The 25,283-nt window shown below is 44.2% G+C and overlaps 1 protein-coding gene across 4 annotated transcripts in view; it reads left to right on the top strand.

Moving 5' to 3' along the window:
* The first annotated feature begins 1,739 nt into the window (after positions 1-1,739).
* Positions 1,740-25,283, top strand: part of TRIP10 (thyroid hormone receptor interactor 10) — a 111,375-nt gene continuing 87,831 nt past the window's right edge. For 3 of the 4 annotated variants that reach the window (XM_053294355.1, XM_053294357.1, XM_053294354.1), the window contains exon 1: positions 1,740-2,199. In XM_053294355.1, the coding sequence (XP_053150330.1) occupies positions 2,176-2,199 (24 nt within the window). In that variant the 5' untranslated portion in view covers positions 1,740-2,175. The remainder of the gene's footprint in view (positions 2,200-25,283) is intronic. The other variant, XM_053294356.1, reaches the window with a different exon arrangement.

Below are 25,283 nucleotides of genomic sequence, written 5' to 3'. Positions count from 1 at the left end.
ACTAGGAAGCATTCATTGACTATAGTGGAATGTACTTCTGAGTAAGAGCCATCTAATGGCACAGCGGGGAGATGGCTTGACTACCAAGCCAGAGGTTGCCGGTTCAAATCCCTGCTGGTATGTTTCCCAGACTATGGGAAACAACTATATCAGGCAGCAGTGATATAGGAAAGGCATCATCCCATACTGTGCAGGAGGAGGCAATGGTAAACCCCTCCTGTATTCTACCAAAAGACAACCACAGGGCTCTGTGGTCGCCAGGAGTCAACACCGACTTGACGGCACACTTCTGAGTTAACATGCATAGCTTGAGCTTCATGGAGGTTCTCTCATGCATCTTATTGCGTTGGCATCTGCCAGTATGAGAGCATGCGGTCTTTAGAGGTACACAGAATGTTTCAGTCTGATGAAGAGTGTAAATCATATTTGTCGGTTTGATCCCAAACCCTGTTTTTAAAGCCAGGGTTCCATCTTGGCAACAACAACATCTACATGAAGCCGCTGGGAGAGGTCGTCCGGAGACTTGGACTGAGTTGTCAGCAATAAGCAGATGACACTCAGCTCTATCTCTCCTTATCACCTGATCCAAGGGAGGCGGTGGATGATGTCCTGAATCGGGGGCTGGAGACCGTGATGGGTTGGATGTGGGCTAATAAACTGAAATTGAATCCAGACAAGATGGAGGTAATGTTGGTCAATAGGAGAGCCAATCAGGATGAGATTTTACCGGTTCTGGATGGGGTTGCACTCCCCTTGAAGGAACAAGTACGCGGCTTGGGGGTATTATTGGACCTGGCTCTGCTTTTGGAAGCTCAGGTGGAGGTGGTGGCCAGGGGTGCCTTTGCACGGCTTCGGCTAGTGTGCCAGCTGCGTCCCTTTCTCGAGAAGGCAGGTCTGGCCACAGTTACCCATGCATTAGTCACGTCAAGGCTGGATTACTGTAACGTGCTCTACGTGGGGCTGCCCTTGAAGAACATCCGGAAACTGCAGCTATTGCAAAATGCAGCAGTTAGGGTTTTATCTGGAGCTGCCCGGTGGGAGCACATCACACCCATTTTGAAAGAGCTGCACTGGCCACCAGTTTGTTTCCGGGTCCAATTCAAGGTGCTGGTTTTGTCCTTTAAAGCCTTAAACGGTTTGGGCCCGGGTTACCTGAGGGACCGCCTGCTCCCAAGGGTTGCTGCCCGCTTGACAAGATCATCTGAGGGGACTCTGCTCTGGGTGCCGACAATGAAGGAGGCTCGGTTGTCGTGTACGCGGGACAGGGCCTTCTCTGTTGCTGCCCCCAGACTCTGGAATGCTCTCCTGATGGCTATTTGCTCCTCGGTTTCCATCACAGCTTTCAGAAAAAATGTAAAATCTTGGCTTTTTGCCCAGGCATTTATTTGATTCTCTGCTGCTGCTCTTTATAATCTTTATTGCTTTTATGCTTTTTGTTTTAAAATTTTTAATCAGATTTGTTTAATATTCCCCCCCCCCCACTTAATATTTTAATTGTGTCTTTTTTACCATCTTGTGTTAAAATTTTTTGCTGTAAACCGCCTTGGGATTGCTTTAATGAAAGGCGGTATATAAATTTAACAACCAATCAATCAAATCAAATCAAATCAAATAGAGGGGGCACCTGAGCACACACAGAACTCATTCCCTCCCCCGTCGCCCCATTGGCCACCACCAGCCACCACTGATTACTTATTCAGTAGTAAGTCGCACTAAGTTTAATAGGCTTTACTCCTAAGTAAACATGCATAGAATTGCACCCTCTGGGGCAGTGCCTGTGTGGAAATCAATAGAAGTTCGCTTCTGAGCAAGTTGTGTTCAGGGAGGAAGGCGGTAGCAGCCGCTTTTGTATCCTGGAGACCGTCGCCCTCCGCCTTTGCGGGGACAGCAGAGGCCTCTACTTGCATGAATAAAACCCTGGAAAGACAGAGGAAGACCACACGAGACAGACGCCTCCCTACAAGGCGGGGGGAATGCCCTCTCGAGTTGTCTTCTCCCTGCCTGCGCCTTTAAGGATCGTGGTTGGGGGCGGAGCGGGGAGTGTCACTCCCAGGCAGGCGCTGGAGGTTATGCGGACGGAGGAGTGGGACTCCTTGGGACGGCAGTGGCAACGGATTGGGCTCTGGGTGGGCCTGCGGGGAGGAAGTGAGAGCGTACGGCGGGGGCGCTGCCAGCATGGACTGGGGCACGGAGCTCTGGGTGAGCCAGCGAGCCAGCGCGCGCGCCCTGGGCTTTGCTCTACTTTCCGTTCTGTTCCTTAGGGGATCGTGTGTTCTCGGTATCCCGGTGTACCCCAGATTCCCCCCCCCCGCTTCTTTCTCTCGTCCTCCCTCTTCCTCCGCTTTGCCACATTCCCTCTCCATCCAGTCACTTTACCTCCTCACTCAGGATTGGGGTTCTTCTGTAATCCTCTGATTTGCCCCTGCTTTAAAGCTTAGAGCTCCTCTTTCCCCTTTCCCCACCCATTTCTTTCCATGCCAGAGTTTTGACCCCCCCCCCCGAATTTCTCTCCTATTCCCCACCGTTTTACTCCTTGCCTCTCTCCGCCCCCTCTTTTCCTCATGGCTGCTAATGCAGTGTCCCTTCGGTTGCTTCCCCTCTTGCTCGCGCTCCGGGCTCTTTCCTCTTCCTCCTATGTCTTTCCCCATCCTTATTTCATATTCCTCTTCTCTTTTTAGTGGCTCTTTTCCCTCCTTCCTCTCTCCCATGTGTGGGAAAAGGTTGTTTTGGGGTGGGTCCTTCCCATCATGAATAGTGAATCTAAATCTTCCTAGATCTCTTTTAGCTATAATGCTTTGAGAGCTTGTGGGGAAAACATGCATATTAACACAAACTAGTTTAAATTCTCCTGGGCCCGCCAAGCCAGTTAAGGCCACTCGAAAGAAAGAGGGGGGTACTTTTAAAATTCTTGCTATTTAGAGCTAAAGATGTACTCCTAGCAAACCTCCCCACTCCACTACTTTCCCCTTTATCCTGCTCCCTTGATGCTGGAGAAGGTGGTAGAACAGTGAACATTTATCTCTTTGGTCCAAGCTTCATGCAGATAGACAATTTGAAAATGAGAAATGAGTAAGAGAATCCAGATACCCTTTGTCTATCGTGTTGTTGGGAGCAGGGGGAAAGAGAGCCATGAATGGAGAAGAGAACTGCCCATGTTGCCCACTGTAGCATGCCCCCTCCCCACCCAGGCTGGTCTGATACACTTTGACCCTGCTGCACTAAGATCCTCTTGCAGTCCTCAGATTGTGCACAGTTATGATATGACCATGCTTCAGTGTGCTCTGTAATATTGTCTAGAATCCTGAGGCCTGTATCTTATGATGTGCTGTTTTGTTGTAACCTCCTTAAGGAAATGGCTGCTTCATTCAACTGCTTGGGGTGCTTAGTGCATTTGGGCTAGTCATACTTCTAGGTGGCTGTTCATTAATGCTGAATGCCCTTTAAGGGTCCTTCTGTATTGAAAACCCAAGTGGGAGAAGAGTGTCGGAAGGATGCAGTTTATGGTTGGAGTATGAATAATAACCCATGATTAATGATTGTGAATGCAGAGAAGTAATGCTAGTTACTAAAATTGTATCTTTTGTACACCAAATTAATTTAGTATAGGAAGGGCTGACTTGAGTCTTGTGTGGTCTACTTCTTTGTCTCTTTAACTAGAATCCCTGTGGTCTATTTCTATGTGTTTACATTTGCAAAACAAGAGTGTGTACTCGGGATCCCTCAGCAGTTATCCCTTAACAGTTAAGGTATAACTAAACTGCATCAAGTGATCCTGAATGTGTGCTCTTTCTTAACAAAAGTGTAATGTTGTGTTGGACTAAGGTAGGTCAATGTTCTTTGCATTGTGTGCTAGATGGTTCACTGAAAATGTGGCCAGTGGTCTGCTGGTGGACTACAGTCTCGCTTCTGCTCATGCCTGATTTAGAATATGCCACATCTGATGAAAGATCAGAAGTAAATTCAAATCCCCACAATGAACCCCTAGCAGACCCTGTCAGATTCTTCACAGACATGATTTAATCTTCACTTTTATCATTCTCTTTAAGCTGTTAAGGGTTGCTCAAACCAGACAGACTTTGTACCTTTTTAGGATAAAGAAAAGCATGGAGGGTAGAGATCTCAATCAACAGCTAAGAGGAGTTGCAACCAGTTGACTGTGATGTGGAACATAGCAGAAATGCAGCCACTTCTTTAAACAGCAGGTGAAGGGTAATTTAATGCTAGGCAAAATGGGCTAACAGTTTTCCATCCAAAGTGAGCTGGAGAAAAGGCTTTGGGAAAGCGTGATTTTTGTCCTGCTTCCTGAGAAGGTAACATTCTTCTGATTGCAATCCTCCCTAAGCACAAACTGTTGGATGTATAAATCTTATATATGACAATACGTTTGTGGGGTGCACTGAGTATTATCTGATGATCAAAGTTTATTCTCTATTTTCTGTTAACTGCTTTGCTAGGCCATGTTCAAATTGACCTCTTGTCCAGTGATAATCAGGAGAATTTAGGGATGGTTATTTGGAAGGTGCTGAGTTGCTGTTGCTGTATGAGAGGTAAAAGGGTAGGAAATTGAGCCAGTGTGGTGTAGTGGTTTAAATGCTGGACTAGGACTGGGGAGACCTGAGTTCATATCCCCATTTAGCCATGATACTTGCTGGGTGACTGGGTCAGTCACTTCTCTCTCAGCCTAACCTACTTCACAGGGTTGTTGTGAGGAGAAACTTAACTATGTAGTACACCACTCTGGGCTCCTTGGAGGAAGAACAGGAGATAGATAGATAGATATTAAGTCTCTTGGAAGCTTACTCCTCCTACATCCCAGCAGGCTATAACAAATGTCCTAAATGGCACTTTCTGGGAGGTTATAAGGTCCAAATGTGTTTTCTTGCATTAGGTTCAGTTTGTCCTTTTCTGCATGCACGTAGGAGACGCAGGGTCCTAAAGGTGTCTTTCTCGCCTCCCAAGAAAAGCTGCTGCTTTTAATCTAGTTAGGTCAGAGATTAATACTAGCCTGGTTGCTTGAGTAGAGCAGGCTATTTCTGGCACCTTCCCTCCCTTGCAGGGGCAAAAGAGCTGATGCAGTTCTTTGTATGCCCTCAACATAGGAAAGAAAGTAAACATCCCAAAGATTCAGCATCAAATCAACTTTTATTGGTAGCAGCCAATGATAATAGAATTAATTGCTCTCACAACAGCAGAATTTAGCAAGAGCCACTTTCTGGGACTCTTGGGTTCTGGTCCCATACCTAAGGTTCCTGCCTGCAACCTTGGAGAAGCCGCTGCCAGTCTGTGAAAACCATACTGAGCTAGATAGACCAATGGTCTGACTCAGTATATGGCAGGTTCCTATGTTCCTATGTCTTGAGGGGGCTGTGTGGAAGTGAAAACTGGTACTTCTGGTTGTGTATACCTTCTGTGGTTGCTGAGCATCCCTTAATTCAGAATGTCCTAGCTTAACAAGACACCTCAGTTTTGGAATCCTTTTGGGGGCCTAAATTTATTATTTTGGTAACTGTGAGGCTTGTGAGGCTGGTTATAATTATTTAATGAACTATCTGCACAAGTTGCACCAAGAAAAAGCATGAAAACTTTGTATGGGGCATATGTTTATCACACATGTCTGTCTTGCTGTGTATAGATGTGCTGAGAGAAGCTCTTCATTGTCATGGCTTCCCATGGCAAAAAAATCTCTGTATAATTGCCACACATGACAACAGTATTCTATATGGAGATATTTTCTGCAAGGTAAATTTGCCGTGCTTAAAGTGTCTCAAGTCAGACTAACTTGTAGCCAATCTTCCCAGCAGAGGATGGGGCCTGTGTGTTTTAAGTTTCTGAATCTGTTCTCTGGACATACAATCTGTACCTTACCTCTGTAATGTGTGTGATGTGTTAACAGAGTACCATATTTATCTGAAATGAAGACAACTCTCAATTTAAGACAACCTCCTTAAAGTAGAGCTTATACCAGCATTTACTCAAAAGGAACAGGACTCTGAATTTAAAACTACCTCCTGATTTCTAATATTAAAAAAAAACTTAGAAAAAACTTAGCCTTGGATTAAGGTAAATTCAGTAGCTCCCTTCTCTGTGTATTTTTGTTTTTGAATGGGAGTGTTGAGTAAGCTTGTGAAAACTGTGTTAAGAATGGAATCAGGGGATCCCCTTCCTATATTTCCCTCTTAACACTAATGTGGGGCTGTTTCTGGGACAGAATCAGTGGGTGGCAGTTTAACCCTTTCCCTTAACTGTCCCTTACAAATGTGTTCTCTGACTATCTTCTACTGCCTTTCTAGCCTGACTTCAAGACTGGATGAAACCAGGCTGGGGCAGATTTGCAGGGAGCAATCAATAGGCATGGGAAGAATTAAACACTCTCCTGCCTGGAGATTCTCTCTTACAAGTGCCACCTCCCCCTGCATTAGCATTAGGTAGCAGACAGACATGAGATGAGTAAATAATATGTGTTTGCCAATACAATAGGCAGTTCTGCCCCTAGGTGCAGTGTACATTTGGATCTTCTTTTTAAGTGGATAACGAAGAGATCTCTACTGACTTCTTCCTGTACATATCTATTCATTCTGTAGTCTGTTGTGTTTAAGCTCTTGTACTTGATGTCTGGGTGTGGTCTAGAGTTTATTTAACCCCTTCAGTAATTGTTTGCAGATCTTTGGTTGCGATTGTCCTAATGCATAGAACTTAAAAAGAAAGTAGGGAGGATTATGTCTGTATTGGCAAATTGGGTGTGATCAAACTTTTCACTGTTTACTATCTGGCTGGAACAGTCTGTATGAGACAGTGTACTGTCTGCTCCCTTCTGGTATGTTCTTTTGCATTTGTGTGTGTACACACACCCTTTCCCATTCCACTTCACAAGCAGAAACCTCTTTTAGTTTGCTGAAGTGCATGCTGTGTAACAGATGAGGCAGCCTATTTCTACTTGCCAGTGGTAGAAGTGGGGTGTAGTGGTTAGAGTTCTGGACTAGGAGCTGGGAGACCCGAGTTCAAATCCCCATTCAGCCATGATACTTGTTGGGTGACTCTGGGCCAGTCACTTCTCTCTCAGCCTAACCCACTTCACAGGGTGGTTGTGACGAGAAACTTAAGTATGTAGTACATCGCTCTGGGCTCCTTGGAGGAAGAGCAGGATATAAATGCTAAATAAATAAATAAATAAATAAAATTAAAGAGTTAATCAGAGTCACCCAACATGACAGAAATCCAGATACTTGTGAAAACTAATGCATAAAGAGTTATATTGCAAAAAGTTACTTTAAAGATGTCTTGGATTACAGCCTTTGTCTCAGAGCACGCTCATGTGAGGGAAAGAAATGTTGAATCATCCCTACTGAGCTGCCTGGCCAGGCTTCTCCTAAAACTATTCTCTATTATTGGTAGGTTCAAAATGCTGCTGCCGTCACCCATTTTGCCTACAGAAACTCTCTGGGATTGGGGTGGGATAACCCAGAAGAAAAACTCTTTTAATTTGGCTCTTGGACAAGTACAAAATTCTTCCACATGCAAACCTACACATGGTGAGAAAACTGATAGCTGCTGAACGTATGAGGACATGTTTTTAACAGAGAGATCCCCCTTCGGCCCCCTCCTGAGTTTTTTCCTGAGTTAAATCAACTCGGAGAGGCTTGTAAAAAGAAAAGAGCTTTTAAAAAACAGTTTTATTCCATTGCTATAGGTTGTCTTAATGCACTCTTAAATGTTTACAGAGGCTTTTGCAACGCCCTAGGTGTGTTTAGCATAGGCTAGTGTTTCTTATTTCAATTACATTGCAGGTAACCTATAATAGAACAGTATCCAGAATATTCAGAGAACACACCCCAAAGAAATATAACATCCCTAATGTGAATTCTGACGAAACAAACATTTCCCTAGACTAAACTTTCCAAAGCCATAAGCCCTGGCTCCTTGCCTTGAATTCTCCTGATGAGAATTCAAGCTTTCTGCCCTCCTGTCTTTCAAGGATCTGCAGAGTTATTCTCCTGCAGCCAACCTCCATGGCAACATGTCTCCTATGCACCTGCAACCTAGCTTCTTCTCTCAAAGAACTCCCTTCATCCTGGTAACAGCTCTCTAGGTCAGACCCGCCTGGTGTGCTGATTCGCTGAGCCCTGGAGTTCACCAGCCTGTCAGTCGAGACAGGGTTCACTTCCAGTTAACTTTTTTGGGGGAGGGGAGACTGGTCACTACAAAAGATTCCTAGAACTGCTTCAGTGATGAGAAGCCAGTCCAGTAATCTGTCCTGGATTCTTGTGCATAGGATAACTTGTTTTTAGTTACCAACAAAATCAATTAATGGAATTGCACTTCTGCCCCTACTTCCTCCCACCCTCTGGAGCAAATAGCAATGTCAACCTTGCTATTTGTGTGGGCGGGGAGGTGGGGTGGCTGTGGTCTATAAGGATAACATCTCCCTTACCAGGGTCCCTGTCGGGGTATCTGACCATATTGAATGTGTGTACTTGAGTTTGGGACCAGGAATAGATTGGGACTTCTGTTGGTGTACCAATCGCCCCGCTGCCCAGCAGAATCTCTTACTGAGCTCACAGACTTGGTTGCGGAACTCACGTTGGAGTCTCCCAGACTCTTGGTGCTGGGAGACTTCAATGTTCATTTCAGGACCGATCTGTCCGGGGTAGCTCAGGAGTTCATAGCAGCCATGACAACTATGGGCCTATCCCAAGTGGTCTCTGGACCGACGCATATTGCAGGTCTTGATTTGGTATTTTACTCTGATCAGGGTGGTGTTCCGTGGGTGGGGACTCCTGTGATTTCCCCATTGTCATGGATGGACCACCATCTGGTTAAGGTTGGACTTACAACCACTTCCCACCTCCGCAGGGGTGAGGGGCCCATTAGAATGGTCTGCCCGAAGAGGTTATTGGATCCAGTGAGATTCCAAGAAGCCTTAGAGGGATTTAATGTTGGCTTTGCTGGTGATCCTGTTGATGCCCTGGTTGAGAACTGGAACAACTTGCTCACCAGGGCAGTAGACACGATTGCTCCCAAGCGTCCGCTCCGACCCGCTTCAAATTTGGCCCCTTGGTATACGGAAGATCTACGGGGGCTGAAGCGGCAAGGTAGGCGATTGGAGCGCAAGTGGAGGAAGACTCGACTCGAATCTGACAGATTGCGACATAGAGCACGTTTAAAGATCTATGCTCAGGCAATAAATGCAGCAAAGAGGCGGTTCTTTTCTGCCTGTATTGCCTCTGCGAATTCACGTCCAGCAGAGTTGTTCAGGGTTGTGAGGGGATTAGTATCTGCCCCCCTCTTCCTTGAACCAGAATTTGGAGTCATCAGTTACCCACTGTGATGTGTTTAAAGAGTTTTTCGCAGATAAAATATCCCTGATTTGGGCTGACCTAGATGGAGACTCCACAATTAATTTGATGTCTGAGCTGGAGGTGCCCAATGACTCTTCTTATGTGATTTGACTGGATCGGTTTCAGTTTGTGACTCCTGAGGATGTGGACAAACTGCTTGGAGCAATGAGGCCTACCACTTGTTCTCTTGACCCTTGTCCAACATGGCTTGTTCAATTAGCAAGGAGGTTGTTGTAAACAGCATGGTGGAAATCATAAATGCTTCTCTGAGAGAGGGTAGGATGCCTCCTTGTCTTAAGGAGGCAATCATTAGACCTCTTCTAAAGAAGCCTGCATTAGATCACTCAGAGTTGAGCAATTATAGGCCTGTTTCCAACCTCCCACGTTTGGGCAAGGTAATTGAGAGGGTCGTGGCCTCTCAGCTCCAGGCAGTCTTGGAGGAAACTGATTATCTAGACCCATTTTTAACTGGTTTTCGGGCAGGCTATGGGGTGGAGACTGCTTTGGTCGGCCTGATGGATGATCTCCAATTGGGAATTGACAGAGGAAGTGTGACTCTGTTGGTCCTTTTGGATCTCTCGGCGGCTTTCGATACTATCGACCATAGTATCCTTCTGGAACGTCTGAGGGGGTTGGGGGTGGGAGGCATTGTTTTACAGTGGTTCCGCTCCTACTTCTCGGATAGATTCCAGATGGTGTCAATTGGAGACTGTTGCTCTTCAAAATCTGAGCTTAAGTATGGTGTCCCTCAAGGCTCCGTACTTTCTCCAATGCTTTTTAACATCTACATGAAACCGCTGGGAGAGATCATCAGGGGATTTGGAGCTGGGTGTTACCAGTATGCTGATGACACTCAGATTTACTTCTCCATGCCAACTTCTTCTGGAGCTGGTATATCCTCCCTAAATGCCTGCCTGGAAGCAATAATGGGCTGGATGAGGGAGAATAAACTGAAGCTGAATCCAGATAAGACGGAGTTACTTATTGTGCGGGGTCAGAACTCTAGAGACGATTTGGATCTGCTTGTTCTAGATGGGGGTCACACTTCCCCAAAAGGAACAGGTTCGCAGTCTGGGAGTACTTCTGGATTCACACCTCTCCCTGGTTTCTCAGGTTGAGGCAGTGGCCTGGGGTGCTCTCTATCAACTTTGGCTTATACTCCAGCTGCACCCGTTTCTCAAGATTAATGACCTCAAAACAGTGGTACATCTGTTGGTGACCTCCAGACTTGACTTTTGTAATGCGCTCTACATGGGGCTGCCTTTGTACGTAGTCCGGAAACTTCAGTTGGTTCAGAACGTGGCAACCAGGTTGGTCTCTGGGTCATCTCGGAGAGACCATGTTACTCCTTTACTGATGGAGTTACACTGGCTGCCAATAGGTTCCCAGACAAAATACAAAGTGCTAGTTATAACTTACAAAGCCCTAAACGGCTTAGGCCCTGGGTATCTAATAGAGGGTCTTCTTCATTATGAGCCCCACCGCCCATTGAGGTAATCTGGGGAGGCCCATCTCCACTTACCGCCAACTTGTTTGGTGGCTACACACAGACAGGCTTTCTCGGTTGCTGCCCCGAGATTGTGGAATGCACTCCCTGCTGAGATACAATCCTCCCCATCTCTGGCAATTTTCAAAAAACACCTGAAAACCCATCTTTTCATCCAAGCTTTCTCAGCTTCCTAAATTCTGGGGGTTTTAATATCTGGTTTATTTTAAAATTTAAAAACCCGATTTTGGGATTTTAATCACTGTAATTGTTTAATTGTTTTAAAATGTTTTTTAATTGTTATATTGAGCCAGCGTGGTGTAGTGGTTAGAGTGCTGGACTAGGAGCTGGGAGACCCGAGTTCAAATCCCCATTCAGCCATAATACTAGCTGGGTGACTCTGGGCCAGTCACTTCTCTCTCAGCTTAGCCTACTTCACAGGGTTGTTGTGAAAGAGAAACTCAAGTATGTAGTACACCGCTCTGGGCTCTTTGGAGGAAGAGCGGGATATAAATGTTAAAAATAAATAAATAAATAAATAAAATATTGTTTTTGATTTGTTTTAGCTCTTTACTGTTTTAGTGGTTTGTTTTAATTGTAAACCGCCCTGAGCCATTTTGGAAGGGTGGTATATCAATCAATCAATCAATCAATCAAATAAATAAAAAACCCTCTGCGGGGTGGTTTTTGTTAGGGCTGTGGCCCAGGATGAAAGAGTTAACCTTTCCCCCTCCATGCCATAGTCCAGAATGAACAAACAGAAGAGGAAATATGTTTGTTTTACTTGAAATATTTATACCCCACCCCTCGTGCAATCTGCTCAGGGCAGCTTAATGTCATGTCTGGTTTGATCGGTTTCTGTGTAAATACTGATGGGTGACAAATTTTTTGTTAATGAATGTTGCAAACAAAGTTTTATGAATCTCTGTATAACTTTTTTTGCATTATCAGTCTGAATAATTTAATTTTCTGCCAAGTCATTTTTGTTCATTTTGAACACGTTTTAGGTGATGGTTGTAACACTGTGTTAATCTTTTCCCCTTTTATGTATGTGTGTTTTTAAAAAATGTATATTTTAAAGTGGATTCTCTACTTGTATATAAGAGCCTTAGCAAAGGGTAGATAAAATATATTCTCTTCAGGATTCTTATACAAAATGAGGAGTGTCCCAGTGCAGATTGGAGACCTGGATTAATTTCTTATCTGAATGTCCTTGTGCAGTACATTTGGCCTCTCTAGATTCTGTTGTCCTCTGCATTGGAAATAGCAGCCCCAATCTGCCTCACGGTAGAGTGTAAGCAAAAATGAGGTACAGTATGTAATGTGCACAATGTCTAATGCTGCAGCTAGAATTCAAGACTAGCTTCTGAGTAAACATGCACTGGATTGGGCTGCAAGAGAAAAAATAAATGCATGTGTGGCAGTTTGGTTTCTTGTTAGCAAAAGCCTGCTAAATACCAAAATATTGGGTTGTCTAGCCCAGTTTCTTGTCACTAATATGGTCCGTGTCATTAGCAAGTTCTTGCTTATATTGCTGATACTCACAGCAGTGACCAATGAGGTATGTTGTAAACACTTGCTAAAGAAGTATTTTGTCCTGACTTTGCAAAAACCCGCACCACACACACACACTATGCCATATCTGGCCATGAAAGCCTCCAGCATTTCCTTCCAGTGTGTTGGGTTTTCTTATTAAAGGAACTGACTTCCTGGCGATAGTGTCTGTTCCTTTTTTGTTAGTTAGCATTGACTTGGATACAGTTTTTCAAATTTCAGACTTCTTCCTGCTAGTTAGCCTGGCCATGTCTACATGCAAGTTAAAACTGTGGGAGTTCACTTTAATTGGAGTTCAGTCTGTCTCCTAGGGAAGAAGCAGAATTAAACCCAGTATTGTCTACAATAAGTGTCCACAGCAAGACCTCGTGTAAATAAACTGGATCAATGCGTTCAGTTTTCCAGTGTGGCCTCCGAGCTGTAATTGGCCTAAGGAATACTCTCCCACTGGGAATGGTGCTATTTTTGATAGGGATATGTTCCCCACTTTTTTTCTCTCCCCCCACACCAACCAGCTTTGGCTTTCTGTCAGGTTCGCTGATATGCCAGCTGTATCAGTTTTCTGAGATAAATTATCTCAGAACCATGGTACATGTGTCAGTAACTTCCAGACTTGACTACTGCAATGTGTTCTATGTGGGGCTGCCTTTGTATGTAGTTGGAAAACTGCAGTTAGTATAGAATGCAGCAGCCAGGTTGGTCTCTGGGTAATCTCGGAGAGACCATATTATTCCTACACTAAAAGAACTACACTGGCTACAAATAAGTTTCTGGACAAAATACAAGGTGCTGGTTATAATCGATACAGCTCTAAACAGCTCAGGCCCTTGTATTTAAGAGAACGTCTTTGCTATGAATCCCATCGCCCATTGAGAACATCTGGGAAGGTCTTTCTGCAGTTGCCACACGGGGACGGACCTTCTCAGGGCCTTACTAGAATTGAACATTTGATTCCCTGCGAGAAAAAAAATCACTTAAACTAGGGAATAAGAATTTTGCCCAGCTTTCTTGGATGTTTTCCTTATCTTTAGGCAGAACAATTACAGACTGTGGTTTATAAAAAGAAAAAAACAAAGTTAATGGAGAAAGTTATTACTGTCCCAGCCGGGACAGGCATATCATTCATATTAGTCAGAAGAACTTTTTCAGTGGTAGTTCCCTGAAGGCCATACATGAATATAACTTTTTATTCCCTGTGATAAATTTTTAGTCAAAGTAGGAAATAAGGACTAGCCATTTTAACTTTTGCCTCTCTTGCAGACGGTTATTCAAAGAAGAACCTTTTATAAAAGACTATTTTTGGTTGGGGATTATTAAGCTTGTAAAACAATGTCTTACCATCATTTTTTTTCAAACAGCTGTGAAGGAGTTCAATAAGATTTCTTTGCAAATAGATAAGCTGAGTGCAAAGATATCTTTAGATCAGGAGGTGTCTCAGGCTGATTTAGGGTCCTATATCCAGATGGCTCTGGCTAAGGAAATACAATCTGAACAATGTAACACCCTTCTGCAGGTTAACTGTATTGACAATCAAGTTTATGTACCAGATTTTGGAAATGAGCACATGGTTGATTTACAAGTGGCAAAGAGTATATGTTCAATACTGTTTACAGCTGAGTTTCTCTTTAACAGAATCAAACAGAGATGGGCACTGACCTTTTGGCACCCACCCTTTCGTGTGTTTAGAAGAAGGTGGATATTTTTGTTTTTAGATTCAAAATAAGTTCTGGCTGTAAGATCTTTCTTTTCTCGAATTTATAGAAGGTTCTGACTATTGGACTGGCTGATTGACTAAGATTCTTTTTTACTTTTTGGTCTACAATGTAGTTGATTTCTGAGTGTTCCTGGCAGTCTCTTGGTTATGCACCTTTTCATGAGACATAATTTTATCTTTTTATGTTAGTCTTTTCTAAGATAATTTTAAGATTCCTCCTTTTTCTTTTTTCTCTCCCTGCCTCCTTTTTAGAAGGTACTAACTAAAGAAAAGCTGCATTGAAGTAATTATTTAATGTTTGTTGGTGAAAATCAGTTTGATATCTGAAAGAATACATAAACCAGTCCTAAATCTGATTACTTTCACTTATTCAGTTCTTATGGTATAGTTAGTTAGTAAATCTGTATTTCATCAATTGTACTTTACCATGGTATATAGAAGTTTAGAGATGTCTTTTTTATTATTATTCAATTTTTGCCTTGCCTTTTGTACTCTCTGTATTAGAAAATAATAAAAATCTTATTAAAAAACAAAACAAAACAAGGGACGGACCTTCTCTGTTGCTGCCCCAAGATTCTGGAACGTGCTCCCTGCTGAAATAAGAGCCTTTCCATCTCTGACAACTTTTTAAAGATATCTAAAGACTTATTTTTTCACCCAAGCTTTTTAACTGGACTGGTTTTAAATTGTTCTAAGGTCTTTATTTTTAATCTGTTTTATGTTGTAAACCGCACAGAGGTGGAAGTTTGGGGTGGTATACAAATTTTAAAAATAAATTAAATAAACCAACTACGTCTTGGTTGTGTGCAGGCTTTTTGACAGGGTCAGGAAGAGGAATTCCGTTTGTCTTGCGAAAAGTAACTAATTCAGAGGATGGAGTAAGAAATATCTGTTTCTTAGTGAGTTTCCCATGGGAGATGGTTTCTACAGTAGCCAAGGAAGGGAATTGAGAGATGGTGAACACTCATTTGGATAACTAGTATTGTGCTTTATGTTCAGCGGTCTTTCTTTTGGGTCTTCTTAGCTTATTATGCTTCTAAGTGTATACAGGTGGCCCTCATTATTCACAGGAGTTCCATTCGCCAATTAACACAAATATGGAAACCACAATTCCCTTGAGTCAATGGGAATTGAGGGATTAGGTTCCTTTCTCTGGGAAAAAAAATGCTAAAAAAAAGCAGGGAGGGAGCAGAAATAAGTACCTTAATCTCCAGGAATGCCCCCAAAATGCTGTTTTTCATTTGTATTTTTAAATACAAAACACAGCAGCAAAATGGCTCTGTGCTTCAAAATGGCAGCCGGAAATGACATCAGAAATCATTTCCTGCCGCTCACGATGGGCAAAAATTACCTCTATTTCATGCCGTGGATAAAGAAACTGGGTCTCTAAGACCCATCTGCAGGTACATGAAACCGCAGTCCGCAAAACCGCAGATAATGAGGGTCTCCTGTAAATATTAAAGTATGAATTCATCAGTCATGTTTGCAAACACTGGGATCCTGCAGGCACACTAGGCAGGCAGCTGGGGTTGATTACAGCTCCCTGTTGAATGTATATTTAGTGACTTAAATACCCTGTTATATACGAAATCACTCAGGCTCCAATCTCTTTTGAGGTAGTATAAAGGAAATGGCTCTTCATTTCAGCAGGTGCAGTCCTGATACTGCAATTGGTTGCTCATCGTTTGATTAATCCCTATTTTGGTCTTGTGGCTACATGTCTTGGCTGCTGAGAACCTGTTCACCTGATACTGCTGCTTCTCTCCTCCCCCCCCCCCCAGCTCCCGCCCTGTAAACACACACATGTGCTTCCCAATCAAAGCTGGCCTAGTCTGTTGGGGTAAAGCCTTAGCTGGAGTTGCCATGGAGACTGACTTGCACTTCATGCATGGTGGGGGGAGGAGGGAGAAGAGACCGAGGATGGAGAAGTTTATGATAGTTTTGACTGTGAAGGGGGAAATTAGATTCTCTTTTGGGGTGGCAGAAGGGTGCAACATGCGGAGTGACCTAGAATACAGTGAGAAGGTCTAGACCTCTTAAGAGAGCTAATTGCTTGCTTGCTTGTCATAATTTGCAGCCATTTTTTCCGGGTCCTTTGCGTCAGAATGGCAGAATCGCTTGCTATGAGGCAGCTCAGTAGTATCTGAGGCAGAAAACTTGAATGGCACCCCTCCACCTGCCGGCACTAATTAACACGGGGTGCAGTCCATTGATCAGCTGCGTTGGCGCAGCGGGGAAGCAGCTTGCCTAGGGAGCAAGAGGCTGTTAGTTCATATCACCGCCAGTGTGCTTCCCAGACTGTGTTTAGTAAATATATATTTGTAGTCACCTATATCGGGCAGCAGCGATATAGGAAGATGCTGGAGGCAGATGCTCACTTTAGTGACAATGGCAAAGGCATCATCTCATACCGTGTGGGAGAAAGGCAATGATAAACCACTCCTGTATTCTACCAAGAAAACCACATGGCTCTGTGGTCGCTAGGAGTCGACACCAACTCGACAGCACAATCGTTCCTTTCCTACAGTCCACTGAGGCTTCTCTGGAGCAAGTCTCACTGAAATGAATGGGAGCTGTGCCATGATAAGGCTATCTCTGTGCTTGCCCTATATAGAAGGTAGGAGTAGTGCAATTTAAAACTCAGCCATCATGTCTATGAGATGCATTGTGAACATTCTGCTCCAGGTCTTAGTGCAGTCGGGGAAGGTGTGAGCTGGTGTTGTGGAAAGTCCATGAAGTCTTCCTGACTTCTGACTTGTTAAATTGAGAAGCAAACATGGCTGTCTTCTGTTAAGTGTTTGTGGAAGTGATGTGCAAGTGATATCTCTAGGAGGAAAAATTTGTGACCGGTATGAGAATAAGCTCTGAACAGGACACTTGGTGTCTCTTGTTGGCACAACATTGACTTGGATCTCTTGTAATAATGTGATACTGCTACAATTCAGAGTCAAGGTGTGTATTCTATAACTTGGTATTTGGGCTCATTATTAAAACAGCAATAGAAGAATAGTTCAGGATACTCATCAACACTGATGGATCATCCAGGTTCCAGTGGAAATGTGTCTGGTTTGGGACAAGTGTAAATATAATATTATGCCTCTTGGAGCTCTTGGCTCAGTAAGATTCTTTCCATGTTTGGGGAGTCTTAGCTGCACTTTCGAATGCTTAAAATGCACTCGGCACACTATTGTCATGCTGTGAAAGCTAGGCTGAAAAAACAAACCAGTATACTCCAGTTATCCAAGACAAATATCCCACCAAACCATGGTTGAAGAAACAGCTTGCATGTTTCTAGGTCCTTGGAAGTCTTGCCTCCTGTTAAGATGACAAGGATGCTGAGCTCCTCTCTTCAAACAGGCAAGCATGTACTAAAAATGTTTTACTTCAGAAGAAGTTGGCAAATGTGCCTTTGAAGGCAAGGCAGTGTCTCTGCCTGATGGTTGCTATATTACTTCTATGTAAGTAATGAAAAGGACAAAACTTCTCCCATCCAAGCCCACTACCAGTCTAATGGAGCTGCTGGAGCCCTGATTTTGCAGTAGGAGTGTGCACGGTTCGGTCCGGGCACAATAGAAAAGACCGCCGGACCGGATGGGCGGGGGACTGTTACTTTAAGCGGGGGGGGGGTAGTACTTACCCCCCACACACCGCTCTTCTCCCTCCGGTGCTGGTCTTTTGAAAAATCTTCTTGGGGCGGCAGAGTTCCTCCCTGCTGCCCCTGCCCCCATCGTTGTTTGTAAAGGCTTAAAAGAGACGAGCACGCACGCCGAGGAGGGCACATGCGCGCTGCTAGCGCTCGTCTCTTTTAAGCCTTTACAAACAACGACGGGGGCAGGGGCAGCAGGGAGGAACTCTGCCGCCCCAAGAAGATTTTTCAAAAGACGAACGCCAGAGGGGGAAGAGCGGCGGGGGGGTGGGGGGTAAGTACTACCACCCCCCTGCATAAAGTAACAGTCCCCCCGTGCCGGACCAGGGGGGCACTGGACCATGCACACCCCTATTTTGCAGTAGTCCATATAGTGTAGTAATAGGCCAGTGAAGTAATGGGGAAGCTCTTAAGTGTTTTCTTTCCTGAAGGTTCACAGCTTATATGCATCTGTCATATAGTTTGGGTTGTGCTTGGGTCATACTGTGCGGGAAGAGGCCTTATGCAATGGTTCCATAACTTCATTTGGAGCCCTTGCAATATTTGAAGCGAGAAGCTTTTAGAACTGTTTTGGAAGATCGAAACAGCTTCAAAAAGCAACAGCCCTCTTTACTCTTTTATCCAGTGCTTCAGTGGCCCCCCACCCCCACCCCCGCCACAAAACCCTGCTTGTGCTAAAAGAGCTCCAAATGGCCAGTGAAGCAGCAGACTGTCTTGTCTGTCTTCTCCCCACACTGCCTGTCATTGGTGGAATTTGGGTGAACTAACCCAGGCCCAGATTTGCTTAGGACCAGTAGTAACCTCACCAAAGTTGGTGCATGGTGACAAGGTTGTGGTATCCTCCTGGACTGTTCTTCAGACCTTTGCTTCTCTGGCCTCCATGTTCTGTTTACCATAGTTTCCAGCATCTCCATAATTCTCCTTTGCAAATTGATATGAGGATATTTGTCCCAACTTGTGAAGCATTAGTGCAGGTGTCTTTCAGGAACTGTTCACTGCAGACTTTTTTGTCCCCCCCCCCCAATCCTCCCATTTGGATTCCCAAAAAGAGGAGTGAAGTCATGAACTTGGTATCATGGTCCTTGCCATCTCTGGCTGAGATGGAAGTGGCATGGGGTGGGGAAACCATGGAGTGGTTTTCAGGTTGTAACTCAAATGTGGATCTATATCTCGTCAAGTACTCCAGGAGCAAAAGTGTGGGTGTACGGTATGGCACCCCCCAAAAAAAATTCCCTTGACATTGCCATGTCCTGAACAAGATCCACTTCAGAAACTCTGAAAGAGTTATCTCTTACCCAAACTCTATCCTGCTGAGTCTTCCTTGAAACAGAACAAAACAAGTGCTTCAGATCTGTCTGAGGAAGTCTCCCCAAATCTGAGTTTCTAATGTTGGTCCAGTCATCACGGATAGGTCATGCTAAATAGAGCACTCTGGGGTCTAAATTATTTTTAATGAGTAAAGTGCAACTAGAGGAAATGGTCAGAACCGGGTTGGGAGATGGCTTTGCTGCATACTGCCCATGATGTTCATGTACATAGGACAGTAAATGAGCTTTATTGTAGCCTCAGATGTTTTGCTGCATGATTTAATTTTTGGGAGTGATATGAATCTGCAGGGAGGTGTGGTTCTGACAGGGGCACCATCAGGCATGGACAAATATAAAAGGGGCCCTTATTTACCTTGGGGAACATCATGGCAAATATATGTCATGGGGACCTGGGGGCCCAGGTCCATGTGCCTACGCTCCTAGAAGGCCCCATGATGTTCCCCAAGGTAATAGATTGGCCCAGTACTGAAATTTGGCACTGATGTAGGCCAGGTTATCAGGACTCTGTGTATTGATTTTGAAGCAGATTGGTTAATTCATTTAATTTTTTAAATTTAAAAATAACTTCAAAAAAATACTATAAGTGGCTTGTTTCATGGTAAAAAGCTACTCAAAACAACAACAAACAGCAACTTCTGGAACTGAAGCCCCCTCCTCCTGGACCAGGGGCATAGCTAGGGGAGAGTGGGCCCATGTTCACCCCTCTCTCTGGCGGCCCCTCAGAATGAGGGAGATAGTGAAGAAAATAGGGAGGAGTGGAACTAAGGGACCCTTAGGAGCTGAGGGCCCAGGTTCTTTGAGCCCTTTTGCTCAATTATAGCTACATCCCTGCCCTGGACCATCATTCCACCCCCATGTGAAGGATTCTGCCCTTTGTCTTCATAAAAAAGTGCAACATGCCCCACCCTCTTGCCCAGCCCTTTACAGTTGCAGAATAGCTGGGCTTAGAGTTCTGAAATTGGGCACAGGTGTAGGACAGGTTAGCAGGAGGCTGTGTATTTTTGTTTCAAGGAAATTGGTCGATCCTGTTTTTAATTATCCCCCCTGCAATAAAGCTGCCAGAAAGAGTTATCTCTATCCATAGAGTACTTCACACCTAGTGAAAGTGGAACTAACTTATATTTGAATAAACAACTTAAAAAAAAAAACCCAAATGCTCTAGCTCAAGTTGGTTTGTGATCCAAAAGGTCTGCATGAAACCTGTAAAACAAGGGGCATGTGTTGTGGTTTTAATTTATTTCCTTATGAATGCACTGTATGTCCAAGTTGACACTTTATGTCCCTCATGCAGGGCTGTTCTTATATTCTTATAATTTTGTGTTTGAACTGTTGAGCAAGGGACACATATTCAGTGGTCCCCCTAATTTTTTCATCTCTGTGAGAAATGAGTTTTGTTCTGGGCAGCAATATCAAAGCAGTGTGTGCACACCTGCATTCAGAATATTTATTTATTTTATTTACATAGGGCCTTCCTGATTCAACCTGAATGGGATGTAAATGGAACTGAGTGGACATCCAAAAATGTGTGGGCATGTGCACAGCTTAGAGGGAACAGTGCACATGTTGTGTCCCAGTTTGTGAATGATCAGGAAGCTGTGTGAATCCATTTGGGCTTGCACAATCTTTTCTTTCTTTCCCCAAATGCACTCTGGCCCAGACCTATGGTTTGTGGGTGAACTATATACAGAGAGGATGCTTATTTTTCAGAGGGGCCTCCATAAGCTCATTAGGTCCAGGGTCCAAAATTACCTAGTTGCATTTCTGGGTTCTGAGGAGCAGAAAAACCTGGATATGGGTCCTTCATTTATCACCTTTTTGACCAGCCAGAATTATTCAGGGGTATGCTCTGTATCCATGCAGTGTTGGGGCAAGAGGAGTTCATGTGAAAATGAGCAATTTAGCACTTCTTAGTGCTAAATGTCCTGATAAGGTAGGATCATCTGCTGCTGCTTTAGTTACTACTGCTACAAGAAACTACCCTAGGAGAAACTGGCTGGGACCAGACCAAATCAAGTTCCTAGAAGGTTCTGTGTTGTGCCAATTGTTGAAAAGAGGCATGAGATTTTCTAGAAACTTGCTTTGTCCTTAATCTTCCCCAATGGTTGAACTTCAGCAAATTTTACTTGTTGAACCATGAAATCTCCCTTGGAGTTGGGTTTTTGGATATGTTCTTTTCAAGGTAAGTTTCTTACTTATAGCACAATGTGCATAGCTCTTTGAGTAATAATAAAAATAGAAGTTCGTGCTCAGCGAAGGCTAGAGGGAGAGAAGAGAAATGGAAGCAAGGGCTATAGGGGAAGAACATGAATTCAGATGAGTTGCAGGTTCTTGGGCTTAGGATCAAGCTAAATGAGATGTGGAAAGCCCATAACTGGATCTCTAGCATGGGGTATATGTGCAAGTTCAAAGCAGCCATGGGAATGAAAATTGGTGAGCAGAACGTAAACTGGTGAGCAGTTACTGCGTCACCTTAAGTGGCGCAGTGGAGAAATGCTTGACTAACAAGCAAGTGGAAGGTTGCAGGTTCGAATGCCCGCTGGTACTATATTGGGCAGCAGCGATACAGGAAGATGCTGAAAGGCATCATCTTGTACTGCGCGGGAGGAGGCAATGGTAAGCCCCTCCTGGATTCTACCAAAGAAAAACCACTGGGCTCTGTGGGCAACAGGAGTCAAAATCAACTTGACAGTACGTTTTACCTTTAGTAGCACTGCAGAATGGAGAACGCTGCTGCTGTTTTCCTGATCTAAGCTGCACATACTCCAAAGCAGTTGTTATAGCTGCTGGGGGCAAGCGTTAAATTTGGGAACGTGTTGGAAGAGGAAAGGGTCAAGCATCTCATCCTCCAGTTCTTCTCCCCACCCAATTTAGACCCCTCCCTGCAGTTGCTTTAAAATAAGAAGTCTAGTTTGTCCCTTGGTTTCAGTAGGAAATAAGGACATACCCCTGTTAACTGAGGTAAAGAGGCACCTTTTAAAGTGATGGTTCTCATAGTTAGCAAGGGAGTAGCAACTGTCCCTGTTCAGCTCAGCATAGGATCCCTCCTGGGGCGGCGGCTGGAGTAGTGTTTGTGTGTGTGTGTGTGTGTGTGTATTCTTAGATTGTGAGGTCCTTTTAGGAACCATCCTCTCATTTCTTCTATTATGTAAGCAGCTGTGTGAACTCTGTTGAAAGTGGGTATATAAATATTAATGCAAAGTTTCATGAGGAGGAAAGTGGATTTTGAGAAGGGATTTGAAGGAAAAGAGGAAGACAACCTCACATTGTTGATCTGGAGGTAAAAATATGGAATGTTTCAGGAACTTGTATTGTTTGCTACATTTATATCCCACTCTTTCCTCTATGGAATTCAAGGTAGCATAGATAGGGGCAGTCAAACATTGCACATGCATACCAATGCAGCGGGGAAGCCGGAATTACCCACTTCCCAGGGAGCTCTGCATGCCACCCAAAGATATGTCCAAGAGGGCCATAGAGCCCTCGGAGGAGTATCCTCAGGTGGCAAAGAGGCCAGGCCAGGGAAGAGGGCATCAAAAACCACCACTTCCCTGCTGTTTGAATCATGGAGGAGAAAGCAAAAGAACTCCAGTCACATTTATTGCTTCTTTTTGTTAAGAATATATGCCCCCAACATGTCTCCTCATGTGATGCCACCAGCTCCATTGCCGACCTGCCAGTATGTAATCTCAAGGTTTTGCTATAATCTGGTCACTCTCTGTAGCTCTTGTTGATAGGATTTAGTGCCATTGTGTTTGGCATTTGTTGTTCTATCCAGCGATTCTATTGATAATATAATAGAGCTTTATCTTGGTGATAAAAGACCTGGGATTACTTCAGTGTGAATAACCAGACTTTCCCTAAGGCTTTGGTTTTAATTGACTGAATAAAAGCAGTGCTCCAAGAATCCCTGTTAAATGGCAGCAAGTGACCAAGACCTGTTCAAGCTTTACTGGGTGCTCTTGTTTTGTGAGCAAGTCTGAAAGCTGTTCTTGGCAAAAAGAAATAACACGAAGTTGTGCTCTCTTGAATTTTAAGCCAGTGCTGCAAATTGGTTCTATCCCAGGGCTGGGCAACTTGTTTGGGAACAGAGGGTCAAACTGGAATTGTATCAAGAGCTGAGAACCAGGAGCTAATTTGTGCAGTATAATAAAGGGTTGGTGGTGCATCCACACTTGGAATACTCCTGTGAGGAGTGGGGGGAGGGGTTGGTCCCTGTGTCTCAAAGAGGATATCTTAGAGTTGGGAAAGTGCAACCAAACCAAGGACAACCAGAATGATCAAAGGCTTGAAGCACCCCCAGAGGCTAAAGCTTTTGGCGCTTTTTAGCTTAGACTGTTCCAGAGTCGGTAATCTGAAGAAAAGGATGCTTTCAAATAGATTTGGGCCATTCATTTACAATGTAATGGATTGCAGATCCTATTAGATCTGGAGATGGGATCCCATAATAAGCTAGCTTGTCTGCTCACTAGCAGGCTGTTCTTAAAGGGAGCAGAGTGGAAATGCAGGAACTTGGTTGCTTCTCCCGATGGAGACTCAGCTGTCAGTCCATCGGCTGCCACTGCTTCTCCCTTTGCCAGTGTTGCTACCATAGAGTGCCAGAGCACAGTGTTCCAGTCACCACTTATTGAGGCAGAGCCCAGTATGTCATTCACCACTCACTGAAGCGCCTGGTGTGTTGGGCAGCACCTTGCCAAGGTAGTGATGGTTGCATTGTGTCTCATGCTGTGCCATGCTCTTGTGTTAACTTGTCTTCCTTGGCTCCTAAAAGTTCTTGCTGATGCCTGGGACTGAAAAGCTTTCTGGTCTGTGTGTGGGTTTGTGTGTGTGTTCCTGCAGCAGCTTTACTACAGATGGGTGGAATCCAGTGGACCATCTGTAGACTAGCAGTGGCTCTTGGACTGCAAGATGAGGACTGGCTGGAATAGTGGCTTGCAACGTGAATGGGAAGGTTTAGCAGATCTATTCTTTCTCTTTTAAGTCTCCACTTCTGCAACAGCTGCCATGCCTTGGATTTACGCCTGAACTTCTCGCCTTTCTGTGCCACTCAGCCTACTTGTATCCTAAAAATAATACATGGTGGAAGCAGTGGCTTGGCAAGGGCACGGTACAGCAAACGCCAACTTCCAAGGGCGACTCTGAATGCCCTTCTGTGTTGATACTCCTTGCAAATGAGCAGCAGTTCGAAACAGAAAAGCTGGCAACAAAAGAAGAAGAGCTGAGGATTTCTTGGTGGCCAACTTGCCAAGAAGCTTTCAAAGAAGAGAAGATTCTGCAGGGCTTTTTAAAGGGGAGGCATGCATAATATGGGGATGTGTGCCTCATTGCTGTCCTCTCTCTCTCTCTCTCTCTCTCTCTCTCTCTCTGTAATCCCCTCCCACATGACATGGCCTGCCTCCAGAAAAACAAGCTTTGCAAAACACAAACATACCAAGGCAGCCAGCTCTGTGTCTATGACGCTGTCTTGCCTGTGTCCTGCACTTCAGACACGGTTGCATATAAAAATGTGGTTATGACTTCATCAGGGCTGGAAGAAAATATTCTTAGGTGCTGGCATTCAGTTGAATGTGGTTATTGGAGATGTTTTCAGCCCTGGGTTTCGTGGTTCAAAGCTATGAGTAGGAAGCAGGATTCTAGAGATTCTCATGGGCAGGTCTCTGGCATTTCTGGGTTCAAATTCTAGTTGTGGTTTGTGGGGACTTAAGAGGACTTAATGTGTGTTTCTTAGCCTTTTAGTGAAAATGTTTATTGCTGTATTGTCCCTAGCTTTGTTCCCCATCCAAAATAATTCCATTGGGTGCCTCTTGCCTTCATTTATATATCTTTGATTTCTGCATCCTCTATTCCATAAAGTTGTATGTGTGTTTCTTAAGTAAACTTAACATGCAAGTTTGTTCTTTCTCTCTACCCTCTGTAAATCAGCCAGTATATATATATCACTTATTCCTTTCATCTGCATCCTGCCCTCCTTCCAAGGAATTCAGAGTGACATACACAGAGCTTTCCAGATGGTCTTATCCAAGTATTGTTTGGAACAAGACCTGCTCACTTCTAATAAGAGTATTTGCTCCCACAATTTTTCTCCTCTACTGTTGAAGTCAAATATTCTCCAAGTACTAGCTGAATATTTGGTGTAATTTTATACCCAGCAGTAGATATCTGATATTTTGGTGTGCGAGAGTATTTCGTATTTGATAGATGCAATATGCCAGCGAGTCTAAAA

The sequence above is a fragment of the Hemicordylus capensis genome, chromosome 2 (genome assembly GCF_027244095.1).
Source record: "Hemicordylus capensis ecotype Gifberg chromosome 2, rHemCap1.1.pri, whole genome shotgun sequence".
In the NCBI taxonomy this organism is placed as follows: Eukaryota; Metazoa; Chordata; class Lepidosauria; order Squamata; family Cordylidae; genus Hemicordylus; species Hemicordylus capensis.
Note: the sequence above shows the minus strand (reverse complement) of the source record. Positions and strands in the feature narration are given on the sequence as shown.